The sequence below is a fragment of the Euprymna scolopes genome, chromosome 7 (genome assembly GCF_053919585.1).
Source record: "Euprymna scolopes isolate OS-2025 chromosome 7, ASM5391958v1, whole genome shotgun sequence".
Classification (NCBI taxonomy): Eukaryota; Metazoa; Mollusca; class Cephalopoda; order Sepiida; family Sepiolidae; genus Euprymna; species Euprymna scolopes.
Window position 1 is genome coordinate 164,647,729 of NC_136488.1, and position 18,179 is coordinate 164,665,907.

General features: G+C 29.2%; 1 protein-coding gene across 1 annotated transcript; it reads left to right on the forward strand.

The window, feature by feature from the left end:
- Positions 1-15,577: 15,577 nt before the first annotated feature.
- Positions 15,578-16,849, forward strand: LOC145280372 (protein CFDP2-like). The gene has a single exon (XM_080132143.1). It carries the CDS (start codon positions 15,578-15,580, stop codon positions 16,847-16,849), a length of 1,272 nt encoding a protein of 423 aa, XP_079988269.1.
- Positions 16,850-18,179: the final 1,330 nt, after the last annotated feature.

The following is an 18,179-nucleotide window of genomic DNA, read 5'->3' on the forward strand; positions in this document are numbered from 1 at the left end:
CGCTTTTGAAACGTGTTTTGTAACCTACTTATTCTTAACATAAAGAAGCTCTCATGTTTCACAGCCGCGCATGCGTATTAGTAAATCATTTGATAAACATATAAAAATGCGATCAGTCCCACGTACCAATTTTTCATGCTTGACTCCTTAGCAGCCCTTTTGTCCGGATAAAAACTGATTAAAAAGCTTTCCACCTGTCTGAATGCACTATAAAAAAAACTTTCAAGTCTGTAGATTAAAATTCGTTGAGTATATAAGTTGATAAATGTCTGCACACACATTCTAACTATAATAGATATGGTCATATACATTAGAAGTATAGAAAGCGAAACATCTCTCTCTCTCTCTCTCTCTATATATATATATATATATATATATATATATATATATATATATATAAAGTCATCCTCATACAGCACTGTTTCGCAACTCACCAGTACGGCTAGACAAGCAACTACCTCAAGCCAGGATCGAAACCTGACCACCCAAACGACAGTCGGAGCCTCTAAGCGTTGCACTATTCGGCTGCTACTATGAGACTTTATAAATATTAACACGTATTTTACACGTACAGACACTAGAGTCTTAGCCTTACACAATCATCAATGCAGGGCGTGATAATTACTACCAATCGCCCTTGATTCCGTACGCTAGCATTCTACCTACAGGCTACGAAAAATTAACACAGGAATTGAGGGTAATTAAGTACCTATACTTGTCAAATTAGCGTGCATATATTGTACATAGTCAGAGAGTATTCAACGACAGAAAATAGGAACTGTGTTTGTAAATAAGACGTAATGGTGTATAATTATTTAACCTCTTTAAGAATAAAGTTATTATGGTTTAGTAATGTCTTAGGCGTTGTCATTGACGGCCTTTGATGTGTTGCCATGGATAGTCGTGTCATCAGCATAGATGTCAACGAATGATTTTAGCATGTGTTTTGGGAGATCATTGATGTAGATCAAGAAGAGAGTTGACTGGTCTTCTGTGGCACTATATCTTAGTGTCATGGTTGGTAGTAGCTTATGCACCTTCCCCCTACATGGCCAGGTGGTAATTTGGCTGTAGGCGGAAGGATACAAAGAAGTTGCTGGAATACATATTAAATAGAGAAGTAGTCAACCACCTCAGCAGAAATAACCTTCTTAGTGACACGCAATATGGCTTCCGTTCTGCTAGATCTACAGCAGACGTGCTAACAGTTATATCACATAAAATTAGCGAATCTCTCGACAAAGGCTTCATTTCTAGGGCAATTGCTCTTGACATATCAAAGGCCTTCGAAAAGGTATGGCATAAAGGCCTACTTCACAAGATTTCCAGCTATGGTATAACTGGAAATGTTTTCTCTATCATTAAATCATTTCTCTCAGATAGGCTCATAAGAGTAGTGGTTGATGGGCAGAAATCAGAGGCCCACAGTATTAACGCTGGAGCCCCTCAGGGGTCCATCCTGGGGCCAACTCTCTTCTTGATCTACATCAATGATCTCCCAAAACACATGCTAAAATCATTCGTTGACATCTATGCTGATGACACGACTATCTATGGCAACACATCAAAGGCCATAAATGACAAAGTTCTCTCTAATTCTCTCTCCTCAGATCTTGAGCGCATGGTTCAGTGGGGGAAGAGGTGGCTGGTTACCTTTAATGCATCTAAGACCAAGCTCCTATTACATCATAAACGCTCTTATCCCCATCTGGCATTGATTGAAATGAATGGCTCTCGTCTAGGGGAGGCCCATGTTTTGATAAGCTTCTGGGTTTGACCTTTACTCCTGATCTGAAATGGAACACATACATCAAGTCTGTGGCCAAAGTCGCTGGGGAAATGGTAGGATCCTTCTCCAGAAGATATCTCACTAATGATGCAATTCTCTATCTATATAAAAGCCAAGTACGTCCAAGGATGTAGTACTGCTCCACATCTGGGCAGGAGCTGCTAAAAACGGTCTATCCTGCCTTGACAGAATTCAAAATAGGTTTCGTGGTTTGCTGGGGGATGCCCTTTTCTCTTCCCTGCAACCTCTCTCCCACCAAAGAGACGTTGCGAACCTGTCTCTGTTTTATCGTTATTTCCATGGCAAGTGCTCGTCTGAGCTCCATTCTCTGCCCCCCCTTGCCAATCTTTCACGAAAAACACTCGACTAGCTGAAACCACTGTCAATAATTTTCCCCACTCTTTATCCGTGCCTAAATCAAAACGTAGATTCCATGAACAAAGCTTCTTTCTTAGAACTTCACGGCTGTGGAACTCTCTATCGCTTGCCTGCCCCCCCCCGAATTCAACTTGGATGTCTTCAAGTCCAACACAAACAAATTCCTGATGAACCTCCCCTCTAAGTAATGACACCTTATCAAATCCCCAATACTAACTATTACTACAGGTCTATCCCATTGATACCTGTACACACAATAACCCTTATCCCCGAGTGGCCCCTGGGCCTTGATAAATGGTGACCCCCCCCCCATGTAAAAAAAAGTGCAGCCCCATAATTCCCTTTCCTCTATCGAACTCTTTTCGTCCAGACAGCACGCATATTTCTGTCTCTCCGTAAACGAGACGGTGCACCCCCTCCCCCACAACACTAGTTAAGAATAGTTAGTTTAATAATGCTGAAAAATCAATTGTAGGCTATGCAAACTGCAAAAGTATTGCAATATATATTGTATACATAATATAAAATAAAATAGTTAATTAAATTTTATATATATTACGATTCTGTCCTGTTGTGTGTTTTCTTGTGTCTGCCATAAATGTCTCCATTAAACAACGAAGCGGTCCGGAGGACGAAGGAAGAAGGTTCTAACCAGAATGCCACCAGGGTGAAGATGTCATCTTGAGAGAATGCACACACCCACATCCCACATGTCAGGTATACTTTTCTTCTTGATACACAATCCCTAATGATTGGCTCATCTTCACATCTTCATGGGACCGTTTCTAAGATTTCTAACCATATCTTTATCGTTGGGGTATCGTTTATTCCCCGGGGGAGCTGGTTGCGTTCTCAGGACGTCCCTCAACCAAGTAATTCTCCCCGGGGAAGCGATAGCACCATACTTCTGCGAGATCACGATTTCTTGTCGTTTTATCGCTAGTGACTCTTTTGGACGTTATGCCTGTATTTGACATTTACAGTTATTACTTTCCTTTATTCTCATGGCGGTTGATGGTGGTAACGTTTCTAGCAAATTGAGTCAAAATGTCTTCTTGATCGGGTTCGAATCTCCCGATCAGTAGCAATTGTCACTTTCTTCACTGATGATTGCGAAAGCATGAAGCACTAGTGTCTGCAGATAAAAAAAAAGGCTTTTTCATATGTAATATTAATATATTGATGTTGGCATTCTGTGGATGTTCATCGTAAATAGAGACGTCCTGATATCATTGTAGCTCTTTTGTTAAAACTGCAAAAGTATTTATCTAAGTTAGCAGGGACGCCCGACAAAGCCCGATCGTAAAGTACGCTTAAATATGATATTTTAATATTTTAATGCAGATTTCTTATATACTATTATAGAGTCAATTTTCTATCGATTCTTACATATTATAAACTTGTGATTTTACAACTAAAGAAATATATCCATATCACTTGGGTGCATCAGCTTTAATCGAAACCAAAACTTATGAAGAATATATATGATTTTCAGAATGTGAGAGATTGTATATAATAAATTCCACAACCCGAGCCTCTTGCATAATATATATATATAACTTGAGATCCTTCAGCTATAATCGAAACTGAAACCAAAACTTGTGAAGAATTCTTGTTGGTGGAATTATTTATTACAAGAAATGGAAGGTCATAACAATTAAACGACAGTCACTCGGAAGAAAAAAGATGGGTGACACACAAAATAACACACATTCTATTTTAGTATAATATAGATACGTTAAGTTAGGCTACAAAGTAGTATTTTTTATCGTTATTAAACTTATGTAGATTTTTTGCATTTTAAACGATAATACGGGTAATAGCGTTTCTTAGAAAATCGACCATTTTTTTTTGGACGTAAACAAATAGTATTTATATTATTTCATTGGAATTCATTGAGATGAGTATTATTTATAAATTGTATTTATTGATTAATTATTATTTATTAATTGTATTTATTAATTAATTATTATTTATTAATTGTATTTATTGATTAATTATTATTTATTAATTGTATTTATTGATTAATTATTATTTATTAATTGTATTTATTGATTGATTGTTATTTATTAATTGTATTTATTGATTAATTATTATTTATTAATTGTATTTATTAATTAATTATTATTTATTAATTGTATTTATTGATTAATTATTATTTATTAATTGTATTTATTGATTAATTATTATTTATTAATTGTATTTATTGATTGATTGTTATTTATTAATTGTATTTATTGATTAATTATTATTTATTAATTGTATTTATTGATTAATTATTATTTATTAATTGTATTTATTGATTAATTATTATTTATTAATTGTATTTATTGATTGATTATTATTTATTAATTGTATTTATTGATTGATTATTATTTATTAATTGTATTTATTGATTAATTATTATTTATTAATTGTATTTATTGATTAATTATTATTTATTAATTGTATTTATTGATTAATTATTATTTATTAATTGTATTTATTGATTAATTATTATTTATTAATTGTATTTATTGATTAATTATTATTTATTAATTGTATTTATTGATTAATTATTATTTATTAATTGTATTTATTGATTGATTGTTATTTATTAATTGTATTTATTGATTAATTATTATTTATTAATTGTATTTATTGATTAATTATTATTTATTAATTGTATTTATTGAATAATTATTATTTATTAATTGTATTTATTGATTAATTATTATTTATTAATTGTATTTATTGATTAATTATTATTTATTAATTGTATTTATTGATTAATTATTATTTATTAATTGTATTTATTGATTAATTATTATTTATTAATTGTATTTATTGATTGATTGTTATTTATTAATTGTATTTATTGATTAATTATTATTTATTAATTGTATTTATTGATTAATTATTATTTATTAATTGTATTTATTGATTAATTATTATTTATTAATTGTATTTATTGATTAATTATTATTTATTAATTGTATTTATTGATTAATTATTATTTATTAATTGTATTTATTGATTAATTATTATTTATTAATTGTATTTATTGATTGATTGTTATTTATTAATTGTATTTATTGATTAATTATTATTTATTAATTGTATTTATTGATTGATTGTTATTTATTAATTGTATTTATTGATTAATTATTATTTATTAATTGTATTTATTGATTGATTGTTATTTATTAATTGTATTTATTGATTAATTATTATTTATTAATTGTATGTATTGATTAATTATTATTTATTAATTGTATTTATTGATTGATTGTTATTTATTAATTGTATTTATTGATTAATTATTATTTATTAATTGTATTTATTGATTAATTATTATTTATTAATTGTATTTATTGATTAATTATTATTTATTAATTGTATTTATTGATTAATTATTATTTATTAATTGTATTTATTGATTAATTATTATTTATTAATTGTATTTATTGATTGATTGTTATTTATTAATTGTATTTATTGATTAATTATTATTTATTAATTGTATTTATTGATTAATTATTATTTATTAATTGTATTTATTGATTGATTGTTATTTATTAATTGTATTTATTGATTAATTATTATTTATTAATTGTATTTATTGATTAATTATTATTTATTAATTGTATTTATTGATTAATTATTATTTATTAATTGTATTTATTGATTAATTATTATTTATTAATTGTATTTATTGATTAATTATTATTTATTAATTGTATTTATTGATTAATTATTATTTATTAATTGTATTTATTGATTAATTATTATTTATTAATTGTATTTATTGATTGATTGTTATTTATTAATTGTATTTATTGATTAATTATTATTTATTAATTGTATTTATTGATTAATTATTATTTATTAATTGTATTTATTGATTAATTATTATTTATTAATTGTATTTATTGATTGATTATTATTTATTAATTGTATTTATTGATTGATTATTATTTATTAATTGTATTTATTGATTGATTATTATTTATTAATGGTATTTATTGATTAATTATTATTTATTAATTGTATTTATTGATTAATTATTATTTATTAATTGTATTTATTGATTAATTATTATTTATTAATTGTATTTATTGATTAATTATTATTTATTAATTGTATTTATTGATTAATTATTATTTATTAATTGTATTTATTGATTAATTATTATTTATTAATTGTATTTATTGATTGATTGTTATTTATTAATAGTATTTATTGATTAATTATTATTTATTAATTGTATTTATTGATTAATTATTATTTATTAATTGTATTTATTGATTGATTGTTATTTATTAATTGTATTTATTGATTAATTATTATTTATTAATTGTATTTATTGATTAATTATTATTTATTAATTGTATTTATTGATTAATTATTATTTATTAATTGTATTTATTGATTAATTATTATTTATTAATTGTATTTATTGATTAATTATTATTTATTAATTGTATTTATTGATTAATTATTATTTATTAATTGTATTTATTGATTAATTATTATTTATTAATTGTATTTATTGATTGATTATTATTTATTAATTGTATTTATTGATTAATTATTATTTATTAATTGTATTTATTGATTAATTATTATTTATTAATTGTATTTATTGATTAATTATTATTTATTATTGTATTTATTGATTAATTATTATTTATTAATTGTATTTATTGATTGATTATTATTTATTAATTGTATTTATTGAGGACAATTATTATTTATTAATTGTATTTATTGATTAATTATTATTTATTAATTGTATTTATTGATTAATTATTATTTATTAATTGTATTTATTGATCAATTATTATTTATTAATTGTATTTATTGATTGATTGTTATTTATTAATTGTATTTATTGATTAATTATTATTTATTAATTGTATTTATTGATTAATTATTATTTATTAATTGTATTTATTGATTAATTATTATTTATTAATTGTATTTATTGATTAATTATTATTTATTAATTGTATTTATTGATTGATTGTTATTTATTAATTGTATTTATTGATTAATTATTATTTATTAATTGTATTTATTGATTAATTATTTATTAATTGTATTTATTGATTAATTATTATTTATTAATTGTATTTATTGATTAATTATTATTTATTAATTGTATTTATTGATTGATTGTTATTTATTAATTGTATTTATTGATTAATTATTATTTATTAATTGTATTTATTGATTAATTATTATTTATTAATTGTATTTATTAATTAATTATTATTTATTAATGGTATTTATTGATTAATTATTATTTATTAATTGTATTTATTGATTAATTATTATTTATTAATTGTATTTATTGATTAATTATTATTTATTAATTGTATTTATTGATTGATTGTTATTTATTAATTGTATTTATTGATTAATTATTATTTATTAATTGTATTTATTGATTAATTATTATTTATTAATTGTATTTATTGATTAATTATTATTTATTAATTGTATTTATTGATTAATTATTATTTATTAATTGTATTTATTGATTAATTATTATTTATTAATTGTATTTATTGATTAATTATTATTTATTAATTGTATTTATTGATTAATTATTATTTATTAATTGTATTTATTGATTGATTGTTATTTATTAATTGTATTTATTGATTAATTATTATTTATTAATTGTATTTATTGATTAATTATTATTTATTAATTGTATTTATTGATTAATTATTATTTATTAATTGTATTTATTGATTGATTGTTATTTATTAATTGTATTTATTGATTAATTATTATTTATTAATTGTATTTATTGATTAATTATTATTTATTAATTGTATTTATTAATTAATTATTATTTATTAATGGTATTTATTGATTAATTATTATTTATTAATTGTATTTATTGATTAATTATTATTTATTAATTGTATTTATTGATTAATTATTATTTATTAATTGTATTTATTGATTGATTGTTATTTATTAATTGTATTTATTGATTAATTATTATTTATTAATTGTATTTATTGATTAATTATTATTTATTAATTGTATTTATTGAATAATTATTATTTATTAATTGTATTTATTGATTAATTATTATTTATTAATTGTATTTATTGATTAATTATTATTTATTAATTGTATTTATTGATTAATTATTATTTATTAATTGTATTTATTGATTAATTATTATTTATTAATTGTATTTATTGATTAATTATTATTTATTAATTGTATTTATTGATTAATTATTATTTATTAATTGTATTTATTGATTAATTATTATTTATTAATTGTATTTATTGATTAATTATTATTTATTAATTGTATTTATTGATTGATTGTTATTTATTAATTGTATTTATTGATTAATTATTATTTATTAATTGTATTTATTGATTAATTATTATTTATTAATTGTATTTATTGATTAATTATTATTTATTAATGGTATTTATTGATTAATTATTATTTATTAATTGTATTTATTGATTGATTGTTATTTATTAATTGTATTTATTGATTAATTATTATTTATTAATTGTATTTATTGATTAATTATTATTTATTAATTGTATTTATTAATTAATTATTATTTATTAATGGTATTTATTGATTAATTATTATTTATTAATTGTATTTATTGATTAATTATTATTTATTAATTGTATTTATTGATTAATTATTATTTATTAATTGTATTTATTGATTAATTATTATTTATTAATTGTATTTATTAATTAATTATTATTTATTAATTGTATTTATTGATTAATTATTATTTATTAATTGTATTTATTGATTAATTATTATTTATTAATTGTATTTATTGATTAATTATTATTTATTAATTGTATTTATTGATTAATTATTATTTATTAATTGTATTTATTAATTAATTATTATTTATTAATGGTATTTATTGATTAATTATTATTTATTAATTGTATTTATTGATTAATTATTATTTATTAATGGTATTTATTGAGGACAAAAATTACTTTTTATCATTCGTTAAAAAACATCTAGTCAGTAAGTCATTTAATCACCTGCAATCACTGCATCAACTATCTCTAATTTACTATAATACCGATTTTCTTTTTAATTTTTCAAGGGATCATCAGTTGTTTACCATGAAACACTGTTTCGGGGGTTTATATATATAGATATATTTATTTTTAATTTTTCAAGGGATCATCAGTTGTTTACCATGAAACACTGTTTCGGAGATATATATATATATATATATATATATATATATATATATATATATATGTATGTATATATATATATATATATATATATATATATATATATATATATACTCCTATAAATTCGTTTTTCTTTTGTGTGTATTGATATTCTTATTCAAAACCCTCTTTTCTATTTCTTTAAAAAGAAAATACAATGTTCTTATATATGGGATGTGGAAATGCATTCGCTAGCAAAAGATCTAGCTAATTTGCATATTGTTTTAAACATTAATTTTAATTACTTCTCTATAATAATAATTTTAATTAGTCTATTAATAATTTTAATTAGTTTTAATTATAATTTTAAGTAGCTGCTTCGATTTTATAATGGGATAATCATCTTTAGTTAACTATTACGTGTAATCATATTCATGCAGATATGCTACATGATTTATACTTGCATAATATTTGCGTAAAAGTTTATAGCAAACGCGAAATTGTTTCCATATATATTTAATGTATATGTATATATTTTTGTTGCACAAATTTTGCCTAACAAACTACTTTACGAGTTTTTGGTCTACAGACATGAAACTTCATATATAAGGTATTTAAATCCATGCAAAACTTTATATTTGGGTTTTAGCCCGGAAAAATCGGGGCAAAATGTGAAAATTAAAAAAATGAAATTTGTTAGGTGAAGGTAGAACGCCGGCATTACGAATGCATAACATAGTTGCTATTGGTTCATGTTTTAATTTTTAGCCTTGCACTAAACATGTTTTCATAGCCCAGTCATTGACGGAAGAGGCAAAATAAATCGTGAGCTGAACATTTTGGGTTCGATTCTCGGTGGTGGCGCATGAGTCCTTTTTTTATACTTTTTAAACCATTACTATATATTGCATCCAATCTATCTATTTGTCTATCTATTTATCTATATATGACTGCTTAGCCTAGGCTACAGATTGCAACACCTGGTATCTTATGAAATATTCGTTTTTAAAGATGATATTTAATGTTCGTCTTATACGCCAAAATATACGGTATATATACAAAGAGAGAGAGACAGATAAAAAGACAGACAGAGACAGAAACAGAGTAATAAACGATTCATATTTTTAATAATGCGATGTACCAGACGTTTCATATTATAGATATTTTATTAAATATTTCGATTTGTGCATATTTCATCAGCGTACTTACTTCTATTATCGATTATTCAATATTGGTTATTCAATATTGCCATACAAATATTTCATTAAATATCCAATATGCACATCAAGAGATTGGCGCAAGAAGAGGTGTGCACAGAGGCGAGTCATAAAAATATGACTAAATACATAAATGAAAACGTAGAAAGACATTAATATAAAGACTCCGTATGCAGGTAATCATATATATATATATATATATATATATATATATATATATATATATATATATATATATATATATATATAATACGAGGGTCGTTCCAAAAGTAATGGCTCCTATTTTTTTTATTCCGGCCGAATTAATCAAATTGCATATATATATATATATATATATATATATATATATATATATATATATAGTCTTTGAAGTTTTTAACCTTTAAAACTATACAAAAAAATATTTTTTATCATTCGTTAGAAAACCATCTAGTCAGTAATTTATTTAATCATCTGCAATCACTATATCAACTCACTCTCGAATTTACTATAGTACCAATAATTTATTTTTCAAGGGATCATCAGTTGTTTACCATGAAACACTGTTTCGGGGATTTAAAAACAAAACAGTATATTACATCATGGCTCCCCAACAGTGTTGATCAATCTTAGGAAGAAGACGTGTTACAAACATTTGATCCAATTTCCTATTCTTAATTGCAGTTACTAACCTTTTCATACTATAAAAATGAATTTCTTACCTGTGCGATTCATCAATTTCCACATTTAAAATGGATATATTTTTTAATTTATCAGTCTTGTATTTATAAGATTACAGATTAATCCATTTAACTACTTATCCCCCCCCACTATGATTAGTATTTAGTATATTTACATTCTTATTTATTTAAAATTAGATATATAAAGGTTTAAAATATTTTACATATATAAATTTATATATATATATATATATATATATATATATATATATATATATATATATATATATATATGAGCAAACAGTTTATAAAACATGCTAAAAACACTTTGAAAAAAAGAGTTAAAAACATATTTCATCTAAAAAGTGGATAGTCCTTAATCCGTGGAGTTTCGAAGAAATACTTTCCTTCTCATCAGAGGGTAGGAATTAGCAAAATGCGGGATCGGATTTTGCATACAAAAGTATTTGATGAAACAACAAGTAAGTCAAAGATCTTACTTGATAACAAAAAAATGAAGCAGAGGGAATATGGTGAAGAAAAAGGTGATTACACGCGAATCGATAGTCTGGTGGAAGGTAAATAATCCAATGACGGTAAAATCCAAAAATATAACTCCAAGAAAATTAATTGAATTTCCATTTGCACAAGTAAAATCCAAAAATATAACTTCAAGAAAGTTAATTGAATTTCCATTTGCACAAGTAAAATCCAAGGAAAGCCCGTAATTGGAAGATGGTCCAAAATAATCCAAAGGCCGAAATCCATGGAAAATTAACAAATATGTACAAGGGAAAAGGGGAATAATTCCAATAATATTAATAAAAGAAAAATAAGACATGCTTTTCACACTGCTGCCGAGACATAAATATAAATAAGAAAGATCAGAGAAGACAGTTATGTCACGACTCTTTTCTCTCTGCTCCCCCAGGGAATTTTTCCCAGCTTTTATATCCTCCTATCTAGAAAAAAAGGAAGAGACAGGAAAAAATAGCTTCTCCCATCATGCTCTGCCTTCCCAAGATGCCCTTCGCATATACAAATGCACTGGCCATCCTTTCCTTCTTCTCTCTCAAAGGGCGAAGCAGATACGCCCGGTACGTTTCTTTTTTTTTCTTCTTCTTCTTTTCTAACAATATACCCCAGTTTGAAGACCACAGAATGTGTAACAAAGTTCGATGCTGTCTCACCCATTGTATAATCCACATCTGGCACCATCAGACTTCCACTTGTTTTTAAAGACGCAGATGTGGGCGGCATTTCCTCGACAACAACGCCGTAATCGCAGCCGTGAAGAAGTGGACGATTTCTGCACACGCTGACTTTTGCGGCCAAGGAATCATCGCTGGCACATTGAGAATGGAGGTGCTGGGTCAAAAAAGGGCACATGTTTTAATTGTATTACTTCTGTCTTCGTAGCTCTTCAACTTTTTAGTTTACTTTTAAAACGTCCATATGCGGTTGTGAGGACATTACTTGTAAATGTAAATTACCAATGTAAAGTGGTAATATCTGTCAGGATTTTGTTCACTCCAAAAAATGCAAAATGCAACTTTTGAGACCATATCTACAGGGACACTATGTAGGGAGTTGAGCAACAAGATGTCCATTCACATTATGCGTTATTGCAGTCAGGGAGGCAGGAAACCGTCAGAGAATTCCAAAGTGCAGCAGTTCGTCAAAAGAGCACAAGTGCGATGAGTTCGTCAGAGCAAATCTTATTAAAATATTTGTAAAACCGACACGTGGATTTAACATGGCCGTGATTGAACAGGACTTAAAGTTTGGTCAATAGTGCAGGGCATATTAGGTTATTGATTAAAAAGAATATAACACTTTCAGATTATCTATATAAAATATATATATATATATCATTCAACCACGGTAGTGGTTGAATATATGCTTAAGTCCGAAATTGAATGAATCGAGACTTATTCAAACCCCCACCACTAATTCCGTTCGCAACCAAATTTCAAACAAGTTATAAAGTTGGATAGAACACCTCATTAGCTACATTTTGAAAAAAAAAATTTCGAAAATTGGTTCAGTAGAAAAAAAGTTACAACAAAATATGTGGGTTCACAAACAGGAGAGTAAGTACATAAGTGACTAACGCTTTTTTTTTATTTTGCATAACTATTTTTGTATATAAATATTTTTTACTGCGATTTTGCCAATATGACATGTTCGCGTAACGGTTAGAGTACCGGGAGTTGGTGGAAAGATTTTAGGTTCAATCCCGTGTATCGTTTTTTTTATAATTAAAAAACGAACTTTTTTTTAATAGCTAATTTTTTTTAACTCTCCTTATGATTTTATAGCAAAAAATGGTGAATTTATCGATTAAAAATATTAGTGAATTCTATGATATACATATTCTTTGAATGAACTCAAATAATGAGTTAGAAAAAAATTAAATGATCCTACTTATGATATAATAAAATTATTAATTTTTATGTAAATTATAAAATTATTAATTCCGTCTACTAACTAACTAACTAATGAATTAATTTTATGCAAACAATTTTCACTACATAAATATATGCAAATAATAGGGGGGAAATAAGTTCAATCCAGCAACTGCCACCCTTTCTAACTCAACAATAAACAACAACATATGCAAATAATAAATAAAATATTTATCAATATTCAAATTTTATTTTTAGCTGCAATATTTTAAGTCTAAAAAATTCTTATTTTTTACTTTACTAGAATATCTTGTTCTTTACTTTTCCAGGTTGAATTTCTTGTCCTTTACTTTTCCAGGTTTAATAAAATCTTAAGAATATTACTTTTCATGCGCGCATTTTTCCATATAATATATATATATATATATATATATATATATATATATATATATATATATATATAACTACTTCATTTACTCACATAAAATTAATATACGAAAGTATAGATTTATGCGTAAACTTTAAGTATTTACTTCAAAAGTGCTCAATGCGTAGGTAGAGCTAGTTAGTAATTTATAAAATATATATGGCGATTAAGTTACACTGAATATTCGGCGTTTCATCCACTCTAGGATTCCTCAGGCTTAGCCTGAGGAATCCTAGAGTGGATGAAACGCCGAATATTCAGTGTAGCTTAATCGCCATATATATTTTATAAATTACTATATATATATATATATATATATATATATATATATATATATATATATATATATATATATACAGTAGAACCCTGGGATACGGTGGCCCTAGAATAAGTTTTGTTTTCGAATTACGATGTGAAATACGATGCTTTTGCGGACCCTCGTTATGGTATGTGGATTATCTTACGGTGTCATTTATTAAGTTATTATATGCATTTGTATTTTATACTGTATTTTGTTATTAATTTTTAATGCCGTATCCTGGAGTTCTACTGTACGTTTATATATATATATATATATATATATATATATATATATATATATATATATATATATATATATATATATATATATATATATATATATATGTTATGGGTTCTGAAGGGGGTAGTACTTTTGATGTCCGGCATGCTGCTCCCTATCAAATAGGGTGGACGCACATCACTGGTCCCGACTCATCCCTAAATCTCTCACATGTTGGCTCCAAGCGCCATATACCGGTAAACCGCTCCAGCTGGCGGGCAAAACCATGTGAGAGGGTGGTGTCTAACTTGGCACCACTGAGCGAATGAACTTAATACGAAGTCACCGGTCAGGACGGATGGGTTCCAAGAGAGATCACACGGCCAATATGTTCCTCGTGCCTCCGGGGGAAGGTTCTTGAGCCAGAGGCTAGGACAAGGACAGTCTGATATAAAACCTACGACCCAAGGACCTCACTATCACCGTCCCACTTTGCTGGGCCATGACAGATGAACCACGGGTGTAATGGGTGGAACCAGTACTGTGCAAGCTGCATCTCACCATAAAATTCCACTGCACAGACTTGAAGGACATGTCCAAGTTCACTTGCTAACAACTCTACCAAGTCCTGTAGCGATGGGAAGGGGCGAAAACGGCAGGTGGAAGATGATCACTGGAAGCCGCAGTCCCGATTCCTGCATACAGGCGATTCAGGATATTGGTCGCTTGATGTTGAACCTGGAGATGACAGCATCACTCAGCAGTACCCTGAATGACCAAGCAGCCTTATCTAGGGACAGCACTGCTTGCTCCACAAGGAGAGGGGCCTAGAAAAGCTGGCCTAAACAAAAAGCTCATTTCCGTCAACCCCAGTTGGCTAGCCGCGGTCAACGGGCATCTCCTAATGCGGTCGAAATTCAACAAGAAATGGAAGGTATGCACCCACCTGTAAGGGTGCAAAAGTACTGAAACTTGCATGTTGGAATATCAGAACCATGCATGACAAAGACGACAGCAACAGGCCAGAGCGTCGCTCTGCCCTGATTGCACTTGAACTGTCCAGACTGGATATAGATATCGCTGCCCTTCGCGAGGTTCGCTTTTCAGGGGAAGGCTGCCTTCAGGAACACGGCGCTGGATACACACTCTTCTGGTCAGGGAGGCCTGCAACAGAGGGGAATCACCCAGTCGTTGGCTTCATTATCAAAACATCCATCGCTTCCACACTAGAAAGCCTGCCAACTGGTCATTCTGACCGCATTATGTCCTTGCGCTTCCCACTAAAGAACAAGGAATATTCCACGATTCTCAGTGTGTATGCCCCAACTCTTCAAGCTAAATCTGGAGAAAAGGACAGATTCTACTCAGAGCTCCGCCATGTCCTGCGACGCACTCCTCCAGCGGACAAGATGATTATCCTTGGCGACTTCAACGCCAGAGTGGGCCAAGACGCAGATGCCTGGAGGGTTGTGCTTGGCAGGCATGGCGTCGGAAACTGCAACGACAATGGGCACTTACTGCTGGAGATTTGCATGGAGCTGCAACTTGACATTACCAACACCATCTTCCAGCAAAAAGACAAGTTAAAGACAACCTGGATGCATCCTCGGTCCAGGCATTGGCACCTCATAGACTATATTCTAGTTCACCAAAGAGATCTCAGAGACGTCTTACATACCCGAGTGATGCCCAGCGCAGAATGCCATACTGATCACCGCCTAGTGCGTTGCAGAATCCGAATACGCCCTAAACCCATAACAAGGAAGGGAGGACCACCCAGAAAAAAGTACAACCATTGCAGGCTACAATCAGACGAGATAAAAGCCGTTTTCCAAGCAAGCTTGCAAAATAATTTTGAAAGCGACAGTAGCCAAATAGACCCCTCACCTGAACTACTCTGGGATAAACTGAAAACAGACATCCTGCAGACATCTGAAGAGGTCCTGGGATTCTCTACCAAAAAGAACCGGGACTGGTTTGATGAGAACAACATTGAAATAAATAACCTATTAGCGGAAAAGGGAGCGGCCCATCGGGCCCACCTGGCTCGACCATCCTGCCTATTGAGGAGAGCAGCCTTCCGTCATAGCTGCAGCATCCTCCAGCAAAAGCTCAGAGGTATACAAAACGAGTGGTGGTCCAACCTCACAATAAAAACTCAACAGTGCGCAGACACTGGTGACTACTCAAATCAGTGTATGGCCCCACACACCGTGTCCAGAGTCCTCTGCACAGTGCAGACGGTCAGGTACTCCTCACGGGCGTAACATCCATCCTGAGTCGTTGGTCAGAGTATTTTCAGACTCTGTTCGGAATCGACCGTACCATTCATGACTCAGCAATACTCCGTATTCCTCAGTTGCCAACTAAAATGGGATTGGATGAGCCTCCTTCCATGGAGGAACTCACTGAGGCCATTAGACATTTGAGGTGCGGCAAGGGCCCAGGAATTGATGGGATCCCTCCAGAGATCTGGAAATATGGAGGTTCCGAACTGCACATCAAGCTCCATGAACTCCTTGCCTGTTGTTGGGAGCAAGGAAAACTCCCACGGGACCTCCGCGACTCAGTCATCATTGCCTTATACAAAAACAAGGGGGAAAGATCGGCCTGCTCAAACTACCGGGGAATCACCCTGCTCTCTATCGCAGGTAAAATCCTTGCCCGTGTGCTCTTGCGCAGACTGATACCTGTTATCGTGGAAGACCATCTCCCAGAAACCCAGTGTGGCTTCAGAGAAAACAGGGGCACAACAGACATGGTTTTCGTCCTCAGGCAACTCCAAGAGAAATGTCGAGAGCAGAACAGGGGACTTTACATTACGTTTGTGGACTTGACCAAGGCATTCAATACAGTGAGCAGAGAAGGGCTTTGGCTGATTATGGAGCGCCTCGGCTGCTCCCCAAAAATCCTCCACATGATTATTCAGCTGCATGAGAATCAGAGCGGCCAAATCAGAGTGAACAACAACCTATCAGAACCCTTCCTCATCAACAACGGCGTGAAACAGGGATGCGTCTTAGCACCGACTCTGTTCAGCATCTTCTTTAGCATGATGCTTAAACATGCAACCGAAGACCTTGACGACAACGACAATGCGATCTATATCCGATATCGCCTTGGCGGCAGCTTATTCAACTTTAGAAGGCTGCAAGCCCACACAAAGACTTTCGAGCATATGATTCGAGATCTTCTCTTTGCCGATGATGCAGCCCTTCTTGCCCATACCGAAAGAGCCGTGCAGCATCTCACATCCTGCTTCGCAAAGGCTGACCAACTCTTTGGACTCGAGGTCAGCATGAAAAAGACGGAGGTCCTCCACCAGCCCGCTCCTCGGGAAGAGTATAACCCTCCCCACATCACCATAGGTGAAACCGAGCTAAAGACAGTACACCAGTTCACCTACCTGGGATGCACTATCACCTCAGATGCAAAGCTCGACAAGGAAATCGATAACCGACTAGCCAAGGCGAACAGTGCTTTTGGCAGACTATACAACAGAGTCTGGCGGAATAAACACCTGAGGAAGGACAAAAAAATCTGTGTCTACAGAGCCGTAGTACTGCCAACCCTTCTTTACGGCTCTGAGACATGGGT

What these genes read in the sequence shown, in the direction of transcription:
- LOC145280372 (XM_080132143.1), top strand. Translation starts at nt 15,578, where the DNA reads ATGCATGACAAAGACGACAGCAACAGGCCAGAGCGTCGCTCTGCCCTG.